A 22,105-nucleotide genomic window follows, 5' to 3' on the forward strand; every position below is an offset into this window, starting at 1 on the left:
ACCCATGTGAATGAGGCCCAACCCTTTAATCAACAGTCCAGGGACAAGATGTGGACCCATGTGAATGAGGCCCAACCCTTTTATCATCAGTCCAGGGACAAGATGCTGAATGATTCCTGAATAAAGATGTCTCCGTCCTTCTGGGGAATCATCAGAAAACCAGATGACGGCATTGTCAAGGGGAAGTTTGCGGCATTTCTGGGACGTGTTATGTTTACACATTACTTTGCATTTCCTGAACAAAAGAAAAAAAAATACATATCTGATTCTACGCATAGTTTCCCATAACCTCGTAGGGTCATACAGCATTTGAACTGTCCACATACACACAAGATACGGTTTGCACAAATGAGCTCCACATACCAACTTTTCTTTAGACACCGATAGCCTGATCGTATCTAAAGCGTTCATCTACATAGCATACAACCGAATGACTGCGAACAATGCGTGCCGTGCAACTCTCAACAAACGTCCTTCAACACCTTGAGGAAGGAAAGTGACGATTTAAAAATAAACAAACAAAAAGCAAAAAATTAAACTCCGACCCGAGTTGCCACAGAGTTCCAGGAAGCGGTGGCGGCGGTGCTATCTCTTTAAATGCACCAACCCCCCCCTCCCCTGCGCTCTTCCCCATCCCAAACCACACCACCCTCTCTGTAATCCCTTGAGCCAAAAGCTAAAAGGCTGGAATTCAATCTCTGTTTCAAAAACCAACATTACATCACTCCGATTCCAGGACAGCTTTAAAGACACAGACTGCAGGAACAGCGCTCACACACACTCACATTTATACATTTAAACAGTGGAAACTTTACAAGGAATTTCCATCTGTCTGGGCCTGCAAGTTAACGCAAGGTCTTAACTCTTCCACCGCCATGGCGGCGGCTTACTAGACCAAACGCAATGGGGGTTTTTGGCTTTTTTTCGCTTTTTAAAACAAGCAATTTAATTTTGAGGACTGAAACACGTCAGAATAAAAACAAAGGAGGGGGGAATCAACCAAAGAAAAACATGTACGACGGCGAATTTTCCACACGCCAAATCCATGCCATGGCACAGGCTCTAAATGCTGGATCACTTTAACCCCGTGCCTACCGGGCACTTGTATCCCCTTCCTGCCCAGGTCAATTTTCAGCTTTCAGCGCTGTCGCACTTTGAATGACAATTGCACAGTCGTGCAACACTGTACCCATGACATTTTTTTTTCACACAGATAGAGATCTCTTTTGGTGGTATTTACTTACCGCTGGGTGTTATTTTTTGCACTATAAACAAAAAACAAGCAAAAAATGTTAAAACCAAAATATCTTTCTTGGTTCCTATTATAAAATTTTGCTAACGGGCAATTTTTCTCCTTTACTGATGTGCGTTGATGAGGCAGCAATGATGGGCACCGATAGGCACTGATGATGCTGCACTGATGGGCACAGATGATGCTGCATTGCTATGCAGCACTGATGGGCACCGATAGGCATGGATGCTGCTGCATTGCTATGCAGCACCGATAGGCACCGATAGGCATGGATGCTGCTGCATTCATATGCAGCACTGATGGGCACCGATAGGCATGGATGCTGCTGCATTGCTATGCAGCACTGATGGGCACCGATAGGCATGGATGCTGCTGCATTCATATGCAGCACTGATGGGCACCGATAGGCATGGATGCTGCTGCATTCATATGCAGCACTGATGGGCACAGATAGTGTCACCTATCGGTGCCCATCAGTGCTGCATATGAATGCAGCATCATCCATGCCTATCGGTGCCCATCAGTGCTGCATAGCAATGCAGCAGCATCCATGCCTATCGGTGCCCATCAGTGTCACCTGATGGGCAACAGTTACAGGCGACATCGACTGGCGGCACTAATGGGGGGGGGGGTAGTGCCCTGATGATCCGTGCCGATCTGTTCTAACAATAGCCCATTATCGGCAGGACTTTCCTCCCGCTGTGACAGCGTGAGGAAAGTGACTCCGATAACCGGCAACTGTATTTACTCGGTGGTGTGCTATGTCACTGGACACAGCTGATCACGTGGTAAAAAGCTGGTGTGATTGTCCTTTTACCCCATCATGGGATCAGCTGTGTCTATAGGACACAGCAATCATGGAGATCGCCGAGTGTGCGCCTCTGGGCGCGTTCTGGGAGGACGTCATAGAACACCCTCCCAGAACTGGACAACCGAGCTGTAGCTGTCATTCGGCTATAGCGCTTTTGGCAAGTGGTTAAAAGCAATGGGCAACAGTCCCTATTAGTGCCCGGTCACAGCGGTGCAATTTCAGGCACGGAGTTGAAATCGCCTCTAAAGAATGTGAATGTCAGTGCATGCGATTTGCTGCAGTGCAATTTCCAAAGTAGTTCTTGCATTACTTTTTCTGCAGTTGTAGTGCGATTTCACATACATAGAATAGAAATTGCACCGCAAATTGCAAGAAATCATTGAAAATCTTGACAAATAGAAATAGTCTTTAGAAACTGCGCTGAAATTGCATACAAATCACGCTATTTTAAATCGCAGCAGTGTGACCGGTGACTTAGGGCTCATTCATGACACATACATTGGGCAGCCTTGCCCAAAACAAACATGGCAATTTGCCTGTCCCGAGTATAGTTCCCACCACACAAAAAAAATAAAAAAAATAAAAAACACACTAAAACTAAACATGCTCAATCTTTTATTTTTTTTTTCTCAGTGCAGCTGGTTGTGATGCACACCACGATACATAAAAATAAAAACAAAAAACATGGTAATTTGCCTATCCCATCAGTTCACACCACTGCACAAAAAAAAAAAAAAAAAAAAAGTTAGACCTGCTCAATTTTTTTTTCTTTTTTTTCAGCGCAGCTGGTTGCGATGCACACCCCCACGATACATAAAAATGTTATTCTGTGACATTTTAATAAAGTTGGAGATAAAAAAAAAAAAAAGAAAAAGTAAACTACATGATGTGCCAATATAATGAGTCCTTCACACCATCGGAGCGTGGTGCGGTTCTGAGTATCGTATGCAGGGCAGCCCTACATAAGAGAATCGCTCAAAAGAAGTCTCTAACCCTTTTGAGAAATTGCACAGCTCTAAAAAGGCACATGCAATTTGGCCCACGTGATAGCAGATGTGTGGGGGTGCCATTGATGGCACCTGACCCATGGCATACGTCCTGCAACCGCATGTAGTTGAGGTGCTTTGGTGCGCCATTTAGGGGGTTAAACAGGCAGGGAGGAGGCATCAACCTCTAAAAGAGATTTCTTATCAGGATATGTGGCAATTTGGACGCAAGTTTAGACGCAAGCCTAAACTCAGCCTTACTGCCCTAGCGTACCAGAAGCGCAGAACTCAAAACGACTCGCTTCCCATGCAAATAATCAAACATCCTTCAGTTCCTGCACATGCCCGATTGATTTTACGCCTCGGCTGATACCTGAGAGAATTAGGCTACGTTCACACTAGCGTTGTGTGCAGGAGGCAGAGAGGCGTTTTGGAAGCGTTTTTACCGCTTCCCAAACACCTCGGACAATTCTGCACATTGCAGCACATGGTGCTGTTCTAACGGGAGCGTTAGCGTCGCGGCAAAACGGACGCCTCTGGTTGAGTCAGGAGGCGTTGAAGCCTCCTATTCTTGTCTATGGTGCCGCTCTGCAAACGCCCGGCCGGCGTTTGCGGCGCGGTAACACCATTTAAACTTCATTATAGGCGTTTGTGGGGCGTTTTTAACGCTCGGCAAACGCCTAGCAACCGCCGCTAAACCGCACATGCGGCATTTGCCAAGTGTTAAAAAACCGCTCCACAAACACCGGACCAACGCTTGACATACGCTATAGGGGCGTTTGGCAAGCATTGGTAAAACAGTCAAGTGTGAACGAGCCCTTAAGCCAGCCATACACAGGTCGAATTTCAAAAGAATTTTCTTTCAAAAATCTTTTCTACAAATTTTCGTTTGAATTCCGCACCATTAGTGGGCCACGGCAACAGCCCATTTTCGAGTGACCATCGAATTTGAGTGATCGGGCATGTTGGAAATTTTTTTTTAAAATCAAACAAATTTCTGATCAATGATGAGAGATCAATGGGAGAATCGTGCGAGAAATGTAAATCGAAAAAAGAATTGAGCGTGAGCTGTGACTTGGAAAGAAAAGAAAATTCTTGGCTATGAAAATTCTTTAGCACCATGAGGTGAAATTAAAGGCTTGGTTGGTCGAATTTCCAAATCGATGGTGGCACCCTCGGATTACAAAATGCATAAAAATTCTGATTTTCTAAAGAAAGTTTGTATTGGAATTCGACACGTGTATGGCCTGCATTAGAAAACATTTTCAAAAGAAAGTTCTTTCAGAATTTGACCCGTGTATGGCTGGCTTTACCGTTATATTTACACGTGTGTGTTTCTCTTCCATGTATCATGCAAAAAAGTACAAAATGCTTTTTTGGAGTGAAAAAGGGAAAAAAAAAAAACACAACAACACTACGCATGAGAAAGCAGAGGCACACGTGTGAACCTAGCCAAAGTGCAGTTACATTAAAAAAAATAAAAATAAAAAAAATGAATGCAAAGCAAAAGACTATCAGTAACTGTCAAAATCTGTACTGCAGAATTCACAATCCGTGGTAAGCTTGTGAGCCAACATATTTCAGGCACTGGGAGCTGAAGTGTGGTTCTTTAGGGAGTTTACAAAAGGGGGTACAGCACCTCATTACTAAACTTAAACCAATAGGCAGACAAGCGACAGAGGAATCCACAATACCACAAGGGTGTATAAATCACAAGAACGGCTGAGCAGCGTTGCATACATTTGGGCAGTCAAACCATTTCACTTAAAATGGTATTTCAACTGCATCATTTCCCCTTTTGATTTCTACTTATCAGCAAGATTTTAAAACTTGTTGCGCATGGGACACCTACCCTGTGCGTCCATTTCTGCCGCTTAAGTTGGCAAGCTAAAACATGATGCAGCCAGAAGGGGCTGAAACGCTGTACCAAGTGAGAGTAGAGTTTGGGGTCCTATGCGTTTTGGGGATATCAGGCTGTAACGCATTCTTGGCATACGTGCTAAGGCTAGGTTCACACAACTGGATGTTGGAAAATGTGTAAAAAAAAAAAAAAAAAAAAAAATCGCATGCTTTCCCATGCTGCCATTTGCGCCCGACGAATGGTGGTGCCAGTAATTGTTAATGGCAATGACACGCAGCTGCAAACATGTGGCTCGGCGTGTTTTTTTTGTAAAGGAGCCACTGACTTTTCCACATTTCTCACGTGTAGGGCTGCCCAGTGAAGTGAACAGGTTGCATGCGATACATTTGTGTGCGCACCTGTGCATATGAATCAAGCCTGAAATGAATGGGCTGCCCTATGCGCTGAGCACATGCAAAAAGGCGCACGCTCCAATGTGCCTGTGGGTGAGAACCAAGCCTGAAATGAGTAGGCTGCCCTACACATGTTGCATGGGAACGCATTGACACTGTGCAAAAATGTGCACAATACATTTCACCTGCAGGTTTGAACCAAGCCCGAAATGAATAGGCTGGCCTACCCGTGCTGCATGGGACCGCATTGACACCGTGCTCTATTGCACCTGTAGGTGTGAACCAAACCTGAAATGAATGGGCTGCCCTACATGTGCTGCATGGGAATGCATTGAAACCGTGCACTCCACTGTGCCTGTGTGAGCCAAGCCTGAAATCAGTAGGCTGCCCTACACGATGCGCATATTCTTGGTTGCACCTGTACATGTGAGCCAAGCCTGAAATGAATGGGCTGCCCTACACGTGGTGCATGGAATCGAATTGAAACCATGCTCCATTGCGCCTGTGGTGTGAACCAAGCCTGATATGAACGAGCTACCGTACACACGCTGGATGGCAACAAATTGACACCATGCAAAAATGCGCACACCACATTTCACCTGTAGGTTTTGAAACAAGCCCGACATGAATGGGCTGCCCTACACGTGCAACATGGGAACGCATTGACACCATTCTCCATTGAGCATGTAGATGTGGACCAAGCCGGAAATGAATGGGCTGCCCTACACGTGCAGCATGGGAACGCATTGACACCGTGCTCCATTGAGCCTGTAGATGCGGACCAAGCCCGAAATGAATGGGCTGCCCTAAACGTGCAGCATGGGAACGCATTGACACCGTTCTCCATTGAGCCTGTAGATGCGGACCAAGCCCGAACTGAAAGAGCTGCTCTACACGCACTGGATGGAAACACATGGACACCGTGCAAAAATGTGCACACTATATTACACCTGTAGGTTTGAAACAAGCCTGAAATGAATGGGCTGCCCTACACGATGCGCATATTCTTGGTTGCACCTTTACGTGTGAGCCAAGCCTGAAATGAATGGGCTGCCCTACATGTGCTGCATGGGTATGAATTGAAACCATGCTCCATTGCGCCTGTAGGTGTGAATCAAGCCAGAAATGAATGGGCAACCCTACAAGCGCTGCATGGGAATGCATTGAAACCGTACAAAAATGCGCACACACCACCGCGCCTGTAGGTGTGAACCAAGCCTGAAATTAATTGGCTGCCTACACTCGCAGAAACGCACGCACTCCATTGCGCCTGTAGGTGTGAACCAAGCCTGAAATGAATTGGCTGCCTACACTCGCTGCATGGGAACATGCAGAAAAGCACGCACTCCATTGCGTCTGTAGGTGTGGGCCAAGCCTAAATGGAGGTTGTGGTAGAGAGCGGGGGGCTGGGCACCACGCATGCGTCTGCAGACCACATAAAAAAGCCAGGTTTGGATGCACAGGGGCTAGATGCCCCACGTACAAGAGGCCTTACCAGGATTTCAGCCTTCCAAAACCCAAGGATGTATTCAATATAGTTAAATGCCAGTGAAAAGACTTTGGATGCATCTGTCAACATAGGACGTCCAAGAACATCTATAAAAGCTGCAATATAAAAACAATCAACTATTTTTCTTACAAATCAAAACACGATCAATAAAACGGCAATGTGGTTGGAAATCAAAGTGTTAAAGACGCCGCCTTTCGATTGGTTGTGGAAAGTCTGGGAGTTCTGTAATTGTATTAGTAATTTGGCCTTGGCTCCGCTTGAAACAAGACATGCAAAAAAGACGGGACGGTTCGGGGAGCCTCAATTAAGGACAAGTCTTAACAGAAGCAGAATAGACTTTAGGAAGAGAGGATGGGAGGGTGAAGAAGAGGAGGGGGGGAGGCTTCAAATTCCAAAAGACAGACAATCAGGCTACCCGGGGAGGGGGGTGGGTTTAAGGTGGCGCCAAATAAAAAGCTAAGGAGGGGGGGAACTAAGGGGGGGGGGGGGGATTCAGAACAAGATTACAAAGAAAAGGAGGGAGATGGGACATGGACATGACAGCTTGTGTCCTAAGGAGGTAGACACCTGGATGGAGTTTGTTCAGGTGGAAACTAAACCACTTTCAAAGTCTGCTGCAAAAAAAGCGCAATGAAACTTTAGCTTGACTCCGGAGGAAAGAAAATGCATACCGCAATTCTTACAAAGAGTAATATTCCAAAAATGTCATCGTATTGAGAAAAAAAAAAAAATAATTCACCTCTGTGGCTATATTTACATGACTCCCGGGTCTAGTTTATTTAGCATCTAAAACGCAAAAACCTGATTTGGGTTCTGTAAAGTTTGTTTATAATGAATACTTCCCATACCAAGACTTCCTTGCATCTGGACGCATTTAGAGCGCCTAATCTGGACGCACAGAATTCTGTAAATGCAGCATGAAATCTACCATATTAAGTGCCCAGTCATGCCGGTGCGATTTGGGGAATGAAATCGCATCTAAATGAAGGTGAATGTCAGTGTGTTAACATCTGCAATTTCTAAAGTAGTTGCGTTACTTTTTCTTTAGTTTTGTTGCGATTTCACATACATAGAATATAGTGGAAGAAATAGTTGAAAAACATCACAAGTAGCAGTAAAGTCTTCAGAAATCGCACCTGAAATTGCCCACAAATCATGCGATTTCGGATCCCAGCGATGTCACCGGGTACTATATGTCCTATAAACGCATGTATGACATTGCCAGTGTACATGAGGGTCGAATGGTGGGCTTCAACACCCAAATTCCAAACAGCCACACTCCAAACAGAGACTGACCTGCGAACAACATCTTTTGGTCCCCCCCCACTAATGATTGGTAGCTGGCGGGTCCAGCAACTGATCATGTGACCACTGCGACAGCCAATCACAGTGGTCAGGTGATTGGCCGATCTTTCCGGCCCCCCAGCGTTCAGAACTTTTTAAAGGGATGCAGAGAAGGACAGGAAAAAAAAAGTGCAGATATACTAGGAAGCACTTGTATGTCCCCCAAGGCTCGGGTTCGCACGGTTGCACTGCAGTAACGCATGCACTTTTGCGCATTGTGTTAAGGATGGTCATTCATTCCAATGAAAAAAAAAATACTATTTATGCAATGCATGGAAGCAATTTACGGTTTTCTGCGGTGCTGCCCTGCAATGCATGCACAAGACGTAGTGTGCCATTTACAACGAATGGCATTGCAGGGCACCAAAGTGTGCGATTTCACAGCGCAAGTGTGAGCCGAGCCTAAAACGCAGCAAGTGACAGATGGGCCAGTCGCAGTGACAAGGAGCCACCCTGACAGCACATGGGGCTCCAAGATTTTCACAAAAGAAAAAGTAGCAGCATAGAGATCAAAGCACAGTGGCACTAAAAAACACACTGCTACCCAGCAGCAGCCTGAGAACCAGAGCTTATCCCCCCCCCACCCCCTCTTTTCCCAGCAGCCAGTGTGCCCAATCCAAGCAGGCAGGGGTTAATCCGCAGGGAAAGGCTTAGCTCATGGAAAGTAAATTGCCATTAGCAGCTTCTGGACAAAGTTTAGAGCAGTTACATGCCGTAACCCACGCAGAGCCAGCCGGCCGCCGGGGCCACCTTAAGAGCACGTTGTTTGTCGGAAACAAAAAGTTCCATTTGGAACGTGGAGCTGGGATACGACTGTATCCGCCTGGGAGGGAGGGAGGACTGGAAACAGACCCCAGTGTTAAGGACCCCCAGAAACAATGACAGCTTGGGACACCCCAACCCAGGGAGATCAGCTTCCCATAGACAGCAGAAGACACACATATAGTGTGATCCTACAACAGGCACAGCGTGGTGACAACACACATTCCTCCATTTACAACACGTGAAGAGGACCACACACACACACACACACACACACACACACACTGTACAAGGGGACTTGGTACACTTCACGCGCAACTATGATCATAGAGCCCAATGTGATCTCTGATCTGCAATCACGCAACACACCATCAACGATCATGTACAATCCCTGATCTACACATTGTACAGCTTTGTGTGATTGAAGCAATCTGCACTTAACTACAATCACACAATATCAGCTATCATGTACAATCCCTGATCTGCATCTCACTACAATCACACAACGCACTACCAAGGATCATGTACAGCCCCTGATCTGCACAATGCTACAATCACACAAAGATGTACAATCTCCAATCTGCACTTTACTGCAATCACACAATACCAGCAACTGCACTTTATCAGCAGTACCCAACACAACACTTTACAAAGTACAATCCCTGATCTGCATGACACTACAATCACACAACACACTACCGGCTATCATGTACAATCCCTGATCTGCATGACACTACAATCACACAACACACTACCGGCTACCATGTGCAATCCCTGATCTGCATGTCACTACAATCACACAACACACTACCGGCTATCATGTACAATCCCTGATCTGCACTTTTCTACAATCACACAATAACAGTCTGGAATGAAACTATACAGGGCTCTTGTTACACTTCACATGTAACTATGGATGATCGAGAAGCCCAACATGATCTCTGATCTGCACTTTACAATCCCTGATGTGAATCCCACTACAAGCACACAACACACTACCAGGCATCATGTACAATCCCTGATCTGCACTTTTCTACAAATCACACAATAACAGTCTGGAATGAAACTGTACAGGGGATCTTGTTACACTTCACATGTAACTATGGAGAAACCCAACGTGATCTCTGATCTGCACTTTACAATCCCTGATGTGAATCCAACTACAATCACACAAGCACACTACCAGGCATCATGTACAGCTCCTGATGTGCACTTTACTACAATCATACAATCCCTGATCTGCACTTTGTGTGCTATAATCACATAACACACTACCAGCAACCACATTTTACCAGCAGCACCCAACACTGTACAAAGTACATTCCCTGATCTGCACTTTGCTGCAATCGCACAATACAATCGCCATTCTGAACTTTGTTGCAATCACACAAAGTGCTGCACAAACTGTTGGCGCTACAAACTCCTGTATAATAAATATACAATCCCTGATCCGCACTTGCTACAAATCGCACAATGATATACAATCCCCGATCTGCACTTTACTACAATCACACAAAGTGCTGTGCAAACTGTTGGTGCTACAAAAATCCTGTATAATAAATAATATACAATCCCCAATCTACACTGTGTGTGCTACAATCACACAACCCACTTCCAGCAAGTGCACTTTACCAGCAGCACCCAACACTTTATAAGGTGCACCTCGCGACAGCCGCGCGGTGGTCCGACCCGCCTCTCGCGACAGCCGCGCGGTGGTCCGACCCGCCTCCCGCGACAGCCGCGCGGTGGTCCGACCCGCCTCCCGCGACAGCCGCGCGGTGGTCCGACCCGCCTCCCGCGACAGCCGCGCGGTGGTCCGACCCGCCTCCCGCGACAGCCGCGCGGTGGTCCGACCCCTGATCTGCACTCCCCTCCATCCCATGCACAGCTTGGTGTAATAAACACAACTGAAAGCGGTGACACATCTAGCGATCGATGTAGAAAGAAGCGATTCACCACCTACTAAAGTATCAACCAACTACACACACGTGGGATTGTTCCACACTACAAATCTGGGCCAAAAAAGCGATTGGTTTTGATCACATTTACAACCAATCGTTGAACTGTACTGTTGTCACCCAGGTTAAAGTAGACAGAACAGGCAACTTCCATGCAACTTTGTCAACTACAGCAACTGTGAAAGATTCGCCCCAACACAGCGAGGGTAGAGGTCGTCACACACGTGTGGATTTGTCTAATAAGGGATTATTCATCAAATAAATTATCAAACAATGGTATCAACTGAAAACGATCATTTAATCAATCTGTATTTTGATTGGTTGTCTGACACACAGATATCTGTACGATCAATCAGAAACGATTGAGAAAATTGCTTGGACAGCCAATCAACTCACCAGAGCCAATATTCATGGTATGGAAGACGTGTGATTTGAGAATTGTCGATATGATCATTTTTTTTAGTTGCGTTGGACGATTGTATCAATCCAGAGGCTCTCTAAATGGCTTAATTGGTTTCCAATTTTAATTTGATCAGTTAAGTCACATGGGATTGAACATCGATTATCTGTGATTGAACATCGATCATATCTGTACGTGTGAGGACGACAAACAAGCGTTTGAAATTTGACTTAACCAGTTAGGTCACAATGGATGACAAATCATATGATATTGATAGGTGTGGAGGCACCACACGGCCAATCGAGTTGCAATCGAAACACAAAATTCCAATGTCAATCTTTCTCTGGTTTGTGATTTTGATCATCTAAAGCCGCTGTGGACGATCAATGAATCCTATTGATAGGTGTGTAGACACCGCACAATCGATGAAAGTTTAAACTGAACCAGCGCTCTCTATAGTGAGCAGATGGAGGGTCCCTGGTCCTCCAATTTTAATTTGATCGTTAATTAGCACTTGGTTGAACGATCGCATTGAAAGTGAAAAATCCGTCAAACCAGAGCTCTCCAGATCAATTGAGCCGACTCTACTTGCAATTTTGATTTGATCAGCTATGCTGCATAAGATGATTGTACAATCGGACGTGTGCATGGCCCCCATACAGGCGGCCAAACCGAATTCAGACTAGAGCGCTCTATAGAGCTAATGGTCTTTGATTTGATCGGTTACAATGTACCATATGATCAATTAGAAGATATTGATGGGTGTGTGGGCACAGTACAGCTGATCAGGTCACAATCGAACCAGAGATCTCGATATTGATCAGTCTGTGGTTTGTGATTAATCAATTGGAATGTCTCTGATTTGCGATTTTTGATTGATAAGTCATACCGGAAGATCGTATTGATTGGTAAAGTCGTACCGTAAGATCATATTGATTGGTAAAGTCGTACCGTAAGATCGTATTAAATCATTAAAGTCATCCTGGAAGATTGTATTGATTGGCAAAGTCGTTACGGAAGATTGTATTGATTGGTAATGTCATATCACATGACTGTATTAATCGGTAAAGTCGCATCGATCAAAGTCGTATTGGATGATCGTATTGATCAGTAAAGTAGTACTGATAATAAATCACAGGATATTGATAAGTGTGTGGGCACCGTGCAGTCAATTGAGTCATAATTGAACCACATCTGTGTATTTTGATCGAATGGAGGATCTCTGGTTTGTGATCTGATAACTCGCACCAGCGATCGTATTGATCGGTAAAGTCGCATGGGGTGATCAGTCACAGGACATTGATAGGTGTGTGGGCACCGCGCAGTCAATCAGGTCATTATTAAACCAGATCTGTGAATAATGATGGATAAAAGTCGGCATTGATCGGCAGAGTCGCACGGGGCGAACGCACTGATCGGCAGAGTCGCACGGGGCGAACGCACTGATCGGCAGAGTCGCACGGGGCGAACGCACTGATCGGCAGAGTCGCACGGGGCGAACGCACTGATCGGCAGAGTCGCACGGGGCGAACGCACTGATCGGCAGAGTCGCACGGGGCGAACGCACTGATCGGCAGAGTCGCACGGGGCGAACGCACTGATCGGCAGAGTCGCACGGGGCGAACGCACTGATCGGCAGAGTCGCACGGGGTGATCATATAAGTTGCATGGGGTGATCAGTCACAGGACATTGATAGGTGTGTGGTCGTTATTAAACCAGATCTGTGTATATTGATGGATTGGAAGATCTCTGGTTGGTGATCGGATCGGTAAATAGTATCGGACGATCCTGATTGACAAAGTCGGATTGGGTGAAGGGTCGGATGATGGTATTGAACGGTACGTGGCCACCATGAGATCAGACACATTACACACATAGTACAGACCCCCGTGATAAAAGTCAGGACAGCCCACACACAGGGAGATCTCCATCCTGCGATCACTGGGGATCCGATGCGGGAAAAGTGCAGGAAAAGTTGCTCCGTGCTCCTATCCGGACTGTCATGTCTGCCCCTCTCCGCACACAGCGCTGAACTCTGCAGCCGTTGCCCGTAGCAACCAGAAGTGTGCGGTTGCCAGGGGCGACGTGTCCCCCGCCCGCAACAAGTTCCGCCAGCAACAAGTGAGAAGTGCGCCGCGTGCCATGTGGCCGGCCAGCCGGCGGGCGGAGTTGCGGAGACTTTACTCCGGCTTACCTGGCTCGGCCGGGGTCTTCATGGCTGTGTCCGGCTTAGCTGTGCTCTCCGCTCGGTGCCTGGCTCCGGTATGAGTGTCTCCTCCTCCTCCCGCTCGGGCCCCGGGCTTCTCCTCCTCCTCCTCTCCTCCCCCCGCCCGCTCAGATTACACCCGCGGGACGCCCACGCCGCGGGGAGCCGCCCCCTCATGACGTCACCCAGCACACCGCGTCGCCATGGAGACTCCCCTCACCGCTCCGACGCGACGACGACGTCATGGGACAAGGGAACCGGAGTTCGGAGAGTCGGGGGGACAGACGGTGTATGGTGGGGACCACCGCTCCACGGTGTATAGAGGGGGCCAGGGCCAGTATATAGGTCCAGCACAGTGTATAGAGGGGGCCAGGGTCAGTATATAGGACCAGCACCGTATATAGAGGGGGCCAGGGTCTGTATATAGGTCCAGCACAGTGTATAGAGGAGGCCAGGGCCAGTGTATAGGACCAGCACAGTGTATAGAGGGGGCCAGGGCCAGTATATAGGACCAGCACAGTGTATAGAGGGGGCCAGGGTCAGTATATAGGTCCAGCACAGTGTATAGAGGGGGCCAGGGTCAGTGTATAGGACCAGCACCGTATATAGAGGGGGCCAGGGTCTGTATATAGGACCAGCACAGTGTATAGAGGGAGCCAGGGTCAGTGTATAGGACCAGCACAGTGTATAGAGGGGGCCAGGGTCTGCATGTAGGACCAGCACAGTGTATAGAGGGGGCCAGGGTCAGTATATAGGTCCAGCACAGTGTATAGAGGGGGCCAGGGCCAGTATATAGGACCAGCACCGTATATAGAGGGGGCCAGGGTCTGTATATAGGACCAGCACCGTATATAGAGGGGGCCAGGGTCTGCATGTAGGACCAGCACAGTGTATAGAGGGGGCCAGGGTCAGTGTATAGGACCAGCACCGTATATAGAGGGGGCCAGGGTCTGTATATAGGACCAGCACAGTGTATAGAGGGGGCCAGGGTCAGTGTATAGGACCAGCACAGTGTATAGAGGGGGCCAGGGTCTGCATGTAGGACCAGAACAGTGTATAGAGGGGGCCAGGGTCAGTGTATAGGACCAGCACCGTATATAGAAGGGGCCAGGGTCTGTATATAGGACCAGCACAATGTATAGAGTGGGCCAGGGTCTGTATATAGGACCAGCACAGTGTATAGAGGGGGCCAGGGTCAGTGTATATTACCAGCACAGTGTATAGAGGGGGCCAGGGTCTGCATATAGGACCAGCACCGTATATAGAGGGGGCCAGGGTCTGTATATAGGACTAGCACAATGTATAGAGGGGTCACTGTCAGTATATAGGACCAGCACAATGTATAGAGGGGGCCAGGGTCAGTATATAGGACCAGCTCAATATATAGAGAGGGCCACTGTTAGTATATAGGACCAGCACAGTGTATAGAGAGGCCAGTGTCAGTATATAGGATCAGCACAATGTATAGATGGGCCACTGTCAGTATATTGGACCTGCACAATGTGTAGAGGGGTCCATGGTCAGTATATAGGACTAGCTCAATATATAGAGGGGGTCACTGTTAATATATAGGACCAGCACAGTGTATAGAGAGGCCAGTGTCAGTATATAGGACCAGCACAGTGCATATAGGAGACCAAGGTCAGTATATAGGAACAGTACAGTGTATAGAAGGGGTCAGTGTCAGTATATAGGACCAATACATTGTATAGAGGGGCCAGTGTCAGTATATAGGACCAGCACAGCGCATAAAGTGGCAAGTGTCAGTATATAGAACCAGCACTGTGTATAGAGGGGGCCAAGGTCAGTATATAGAGGCCAGCAAAATGTATAGAAGGGGCCAGTGTCTGTATAAGAAATGTAGAGCCAGCACAATGTATAGAGGGGGGGAAGCACAGTGTATAGAGGAGACTGGTGCCAGTATAGGGAGTGCAGAGCCAGCACAGTATACGGGGGGACCAGCGACAGCATAAGCAGTTGAGAACCAGCACAATGTATAGAGGGGGGGGAGCACAGTGTATAGAGGAGACCGGTGGTGCCAGTATAGGGAGTGCAGAGCCAGAACAGTGTACAGGGGGGGCCAGCGACAGCATGAGCAGTGGAGAACCAGCACAATGTATAGAGGGGGGAAGCACAGTGTATAGAGAAAACCAGTGGTGCCAGTATAGGGAGGGCAGAGCCAGCACAGTGTACAGGGGGGCCAGCGACAGCATGAGCAGTGGAGAACCAGCACAATGTATAGGGGGGGAAGCACAGTGTATAGAGGAGACTGGTGCCAGTATAGGGAGTGCAGAGCCAGTGACAGCATGAGCAGTGGAGAACCAGCACAATGTATAGGGGGGGGGGGGGAGCACAGTGTATAGAGGAGACTGGTGCCAGTATAGGGAGTGCAGAGCCAGTGACAGCATGAGCAGTGGAGAACCAGCACAATGTATAGGGGGGGAAGCACAGTGTATAGAGGAGACTGGTGCCAGTATAGGGAGTGCAGAGCCAGTGACAGCATGAGCAGTGGAGAACCAGCACAATGTATAGGGGGGGGGGGGAAGCACAGTGTATAGAGGAGACTGGTGCCAGTATAGGGAGTGCAGAGCCAGTGACAGCATGAGCAGTGGAGAACCAGCACAATGTATAGAGGGGGGAAGCACAGTGCATAGAGGAAACTGGTGGTGCCAGTATAGGGAGTGCAGAGCCAGCACAGTGTACAGGGGGGCCAGCGACAGCATGAGCAGTGGAGAACCAGCACAATGTATAGAGGGGGGAATCACAGTGTATAGAGGAGACTGGTACCAGTATAGGGAGTGCAGAGCCAGCACAGTGTACAGGGGGGGGGGGGGGGGCAGCGATAGCATGAGCAGTGGAGAACCAGCACAATGTATAGAAGGGAGCCAGCACAGGGTAAAGAGGTGGTCAGTACATCATAAAGACATTTCTTTCTGATCTGGATATACAGTAGATGCATTGTTGTCTATGGAACAACGCACACAGCTATGTAAAGATCAGTAGTACAGCAATAAGTACAAAGCCGTAAAACAAAAATAGGAAATTGTATGTCAGTGATGTATGCGGATACACGTTTACACATCTACATTGCATGTTTACACGTGTATTGCAACACTGACAAAAAAAATGTACGCTTGTATACGCTTACGCTCATTTATGCAACGGGGTAAATGTACTAAAACTGGAGAGTGCAAAATCTGGTGCAGCTGTGCACGGCAGCCAATCAGCTTCTAACTTCAACTTGTTCAATTAATCTTTGACAATAAGGCCAGGTTCACACCTATGCAGTTTGCGTTTGATCCGTTTCTGCAGTGCGTTGTGTGTTTCTGCACATACTTTTTTGCGTTTTTTTTCTTGTCACTAGGCAAATTTAAAACACATCAAAAGCGCCTAAAAACACAGCAAAAATGCACTACAAGCTTTTCTGCAGCGTTTCCACTGAGGTCTATATAACCAAGAACGCAACTTTTTGCGTTCAAAAAAGTCCCTGACACTTTCCAAAAATCGCACCGGGTGGAGATGTGAACCTGTCCCATAGGAAATCATGTTAAATGGACTGCTGTGCGTTTCTGCAAAACACTGCACAAAACGCTTGGGTGTGAACCTGGGGTAAAACCTGGAAGCTGATTGGTTTCTCTGCACAGCTGAACCAGATTTTGCACTCTCCAGTTTTAGTAAATCCACCAGAAAGTCTTTCCAGGACATTTCCCTCAGGATCTTTCAGACAACAAGATCCTGAATAATAAACATCAGTAAATTCCTGCATCTGTGTGCAACTGGCCTAAGGGCCACTTCACACCAGGAATTGCACAGGAACACACTGTGCTGTTTCTCTTTTCAGTGGCCAGTCACAAGCTGCGGGTGGGTCCAAGATGACCTGGGCTCAGAGGAAGTTGGTTGACTGAAGACAGCTTCTAACTTCAGCTTGTTCAATTGTGGCAATAAAACCTGGAAGCTGATTGGTTGCTCTGCAGATCTGCACCAAATTTGCAGTATGCAGTTTTAATAAATAACCCCGTGTAAATGTCACATATTTACCAGGTCCTTCCCCACTCTCCATCCATAAGGATCCTATTGTGTGCGGGTAGCACTGTGGGGTGGGGGGCACACAGCGTCCCGGACAGCAGGGGTAAACGTACGGTGCAAAGGGAGAATGATGGGTGTGGTGGGGGGCAATTACTAGAACTGATCCCCTGTAGGGCTCTCCCTGCAGCAGCTGCCAGTGGGAGGGAGAGGAGAAGAAACCAGCTTTCAGCTGCTGCAGGGAGCCATACAGGGGATCGGTTCCAGTAATTGCCCCCTGCCGTGCCAATCACCTTCCCTGACTACATCCGATTCACTCAGCTGCCTGGGCCCCCTTGCTAGCCTTGGCCCCGTACAGAAGGACTGGTGGTACCCCCTTATTCACGGCCCTGGTGGTTGGTACCGATTACTCATTGTGTTCATTCAGAAAAGGAAGGGGCTGGTCAATGTGACATATTTACCGGACACTTCCCTCAGTCCCCATCCTGAAGGATCCTATTGTGTTACTGTAGTTGCCGGAGGAGAGGAGGGAAGGCAGCAGCACTGCAGGGGTGGGGGCACACAGTGGGGCCTGGGCAGCAGGGGGAAACATATAGTGTACAGGGAGGGTGATGGGTGCTGCAGACGGGGGATTACTGGAACCGTTCCTATGTATGGCCCTCTCCAGCAGGAGGGAGAGGAGAATAAGCCAGATTTTTCAGCTGCTGCAGGGAGCCATACAGTGGATTGGTTCCAGTAATTCCCCCCCTACTGTGCCAGTCACCTTCCCTTCCCACAAATCTGATTCACCGAACTGACTGGGGCCCCCTGCTGGCCTGGGCTCTCATAGAGGAGGACTGATGGTACCCCTTATGGGCCCCCTTGCTGCCCCCGTGTATATGTGGTGGATTTTAGCATTCTGGACATTGCTGCCCACTTCATATAACAGGCTTTCCAAATATCTAATCACAATATTACAGCCAGGAGAGCCATAATGCTGGCTCTTTACACTTTATACAGCATGTAGCATTTTTTTGGGGTTTAACTCCCCCCCCCCCTCCCCCCCAAAAAAAAAGTTACTCAACTAAACAGTTGGAAAAAGTTACATAAAATGAGGTTATTAAGAGTGGCCACCAATCAGGGAACACTACATCCCCCTCCCCCCATGTGTTCTGATAACCACATGTATCCAAATTACACTTTGGATACAAGACAAAAAACGATAAGCTATGAGTTGTATGGACGTGCTGTACATGAGGTATATCAGGGTCCATTCACACTTACAGCAGAAAAAATGCCAGAACCTTTGGGAGAAAAAAAGCGTAAAAAACGCTCAGAGTGGCTCGTATAGCACAAGGTTTATGAGAGTTTATGGGCATTTGCTTTTATAAGCGTTTATTTTTCAAAACATTCCCCTCTGCTCATTTTTCAATGTACATTTGAAAACGTAGAACGCTCCTAAACACCTTATTTATGCACATTTTTTTTCTGCCAAAAAGCTCCTCTGAAAAACATGATTCTGAAGGTTTTTTTTCTGCTTCTGAACGCTTCTCTAAAAATACGCATGTAAGCTCTCTACTTTGCATGGACACATAGGGGGGGATTTACTCAACCTGGAGCTCTCAGAATCTGGTGCAGCTGTGCATGGCAGCCAATCAGCTTCTATCTTCAGCTTTTTCAATTAGCCCGGGTTCACACTTGTGCGTTGCAAATACCGCATGAGATTCGCACAGGAACCGCACCGCATTCCTGTGCAAATCACATGCAAATTCTGTGCGGTACAATTTCAGCCATACATTTTGTATGGCTCAAATCGCACTACATTCTCACCAAAAAGGTGTAGGATCCTTTTTTTTGGTTCGCACTAGAATCGGATCGCATGGATTCACACCCATGCGATCCGATTCTGCACTGCTTTTGCAAACTGATTTTGGGGTGTCGCTAACTTAAGCAATCACATAGTTACAGCATGGCAAATTTTTGGAGTCTCGCAGGACCCCTTTTTTTTTGTCACATGCCTGATGAAGGTGTCCTGCGAGACTCCGAAACGTTGCCTTGCTGCAACTATGTGATCATTTATTAGATTTTTTTTGGACCCATATTGGTGATCCTCAGTGTGCTGGTGACTTTCTCCCTTGCTGATTCTGTTTGGTTCCAGCCGACGGTCGCTGCAGCACCCACTTATACACACCGCCATTTTTAACGCAGGAACGTGTGCGTTTTGATTGTAAACTTGTTAACTTAAAATGCACACCTGCAATGGTTCGTGTGAACAGTGTGCGATTCTGATGCGGTGCAGAAATCGCACGCAAACCGGTGCAAATTTCACACCGCATCAGTGGGGACCCAGGCTCAAAGTGATTGTAAAGGCTCAAGGTTTTTTGCCTTCATGCATTCTATACATGAAGGTAAAAAACCTTCTCTGTGTAGCAGTCCCCCAAGACTCACCTAAGCCCCCTCTCGATCCAGCTATGTGCACCGGAGTCTTGTTTATCCGAGGACTCCCTCTACTCCTTGGCTGAGACTGCAGAGGGAGCCATTGGCAGCTAGTAAACCAATGAGAAGGGGGGGGGGGAGTCACGGCTCCGTGTGTGAATTGAATGGACACATGGAGCAGTGGGTGCCCCCATAGCAAGCTGCTTGTTATGGGGGCACCCAACAGGAGGGAGAGACCAGGAGAGTCTGCGGAGGACCTGAGAAGAGGATCTGGGCTGCTCTGTGCAAAACCATTGCACACAGCAGGTAAGTGTAGACATGTTTGTTGCATCGGACTTTGCACGCTCCAGTTTTAGTAAATCAGCCCACATAGGCTAACATAGAGCTGCTTCTACAGGCTGAAGAAAAAAACCACAAAACACCGGCATATACAGGTGAAACTCAAAAAATTAGAATATCGTGCAAAAGTTCATTTATTTCAGTGCAGCAACTTAAAAGGTGAAACTAATATATGAGATAGACTCATTACATGCAAAGCAAGATAGTTCAAGCCGTGATTTGTCATCATTGTGAGGATTATGTCTTACAGCTCATGAAAACCCCAAATCCACAATCTCAGAAAATGAGAATACATGCAATCAATAAAACAAGGATTGTACATAGAACAATATCGGACCTCTGAAAAGTATAAGTATGCATATGTACTCAGTACTTGGTTTGGGCCCCTTTTGCAGCAATTACTGCCTCAATGCGGCGTGGCATGGAAGCTATCAGCCTGTGGCACTGCTGAGGTGTTATGGAAGACCAGGATGCTTCAATAGCGGCCTTCAGCTCTTCTGCGTTGTTTGGTCTCATGTCTCTCATCTTTCTCTTGGCAATGCCCCATAGATTCTCTATGGGGTTCAAGTCAGGCGAGTTTGCTGGCCAATCAAGCACAGTAATCCCACGGTCATTGAACCAGGTTTTGGTGCTTTTGGCATTGTGGGCAGGTGCCAAGTCCTGCTGGAAAATGAAGTCAGCATCCCCATAAAGCTCGTTTGTAGAAGGAAGCATGAAGTGCTCCAAAATCTCCTGGTAGACGGCTGCATTGACCCTGGACTTAATGAAGCACAGTGGACCAACACCAGCAGATGACATGGCTCCCCAAATCAACACAGACTGTGGAAACTTCACACTGGACTTCAAGCATCTTGCAGTGTGCGCCTCTCCATTCTTCCTGCGGCGTGGCATGGAAGCTATCAGCCTGTGGCACTGCTGAGGTATTATGGAAGACCAGGATGCTTCAATAGCGGCTTTCAGCTCTTCTGCATTGTTCAGTCTCATGTCTCTCATCTTTCTCTTGGTAATCCCCATAGATTCTCTATGGGGTTCAGGTCAGGCGACCTGAACATCTACATCCCCAGGTGTAGAAATACCAGTTAATCCTGCCAGAAATGTACTAAGCTGATAAGTTCCTGTACTGTCTGCTGACTGTTATCAGTTAGCATTGTTCCCAGTTCTATATGTGGCCTACAAAACACCTCCTGGAATGTAGAAGGGGGGCGTGTCTAAACATCCATACCTCTGAAGGGCAATTCACATTCAGATTGCTTTTCAAAGGCATTTGTCAGGTGGTGAGGAAGCAATATGTTGCCTCCTCACTGCCTGTTTGCACAGTATAAATGTTGCACCAGTGTTCCGCACCAACGCGCATTGCATGCAGTTATAGGGCCTCCTCATTCACTTAAAATGGGTTGTGTTCAGCTGTGTTACTGCATCACAACTGTGACATGCGAACACCCCCACCCACTGCCTTCGCAGCTTAAGAGGGGCACTAAAAACGTGGCTCACCTGCACATTCCTAACGCTTTTCCAACTGTAAATCTGTTTCATTCTTGGCTTCAGATATGCTTTTATGCTAACAGCTAAACATTTGACATACAGTACAGTACATGTATGGGATCTCTTTTTCCTGCCAAAAGATTGGTAATTCTGTACAGCCAGTCTTGTGATCCAGTGAACACAGCCACACATCTTAGGTAGCTCCTTCACCATAGTTGGTGCAACCACAGCTTGGTCAAGAACGCATGCCATGCCTAGTGACTGGACAGTGAAGGAGCAGACAGGATACTATTAAGTCATAACGCTGCTCTCATTTGTCAGTGTGTTCTCTGTCAACACACATACACTGCAGCACAGCCTGAT

The 22,105-nt window shown here is 47.4% G+C and overlaps 1 protein-coding gene across 2 annotated transcripts in view; it reads right to left on the minus strand.

The window, feature by feature from the left end:
- Positions 1 to 22,105, minus strand: part of ERF (ETS2 repressor factor) — a 169,305-nt gene that overhangs the window by 79,352 nt on the left and 67,848 nt on the right. Inside the window, exon 1 of one of the 2 annotated variants that reach the window (XM_089687362.1) lies at positions 13,472 to 13,572. The exons of the other annotated variant lie outside the window; for it this stretch is intronic. Within the exon in view, the coding sequence (XP_089543488.1) occupies positions 13,472 to 13,493 (22 nt within the window). The 5' untranslated portion in view covers positions 13,494 to 13,572. Of the gene's footprint in view, positions 1 to 13,471; positions 13,573 to 22,105 lie in introns of those variants that run through there. 2 annotated transcript variants of the gene reach the window in all.

Source organism: Staurois parvus, unplaced genomic scaffold (genome assembly GCF_062004578.1).
Source record: "Staurois parvus isolate SC_StPar_1 unplaced genomic scaffold, SC_StPar_1.0 ptg000423l, whole genome shotgun sequence".
NCBI lineage: Eukaryota > Metazoa > Chordata > Amphibia > Anura > Ranidae > Staurois > Staurois parvus.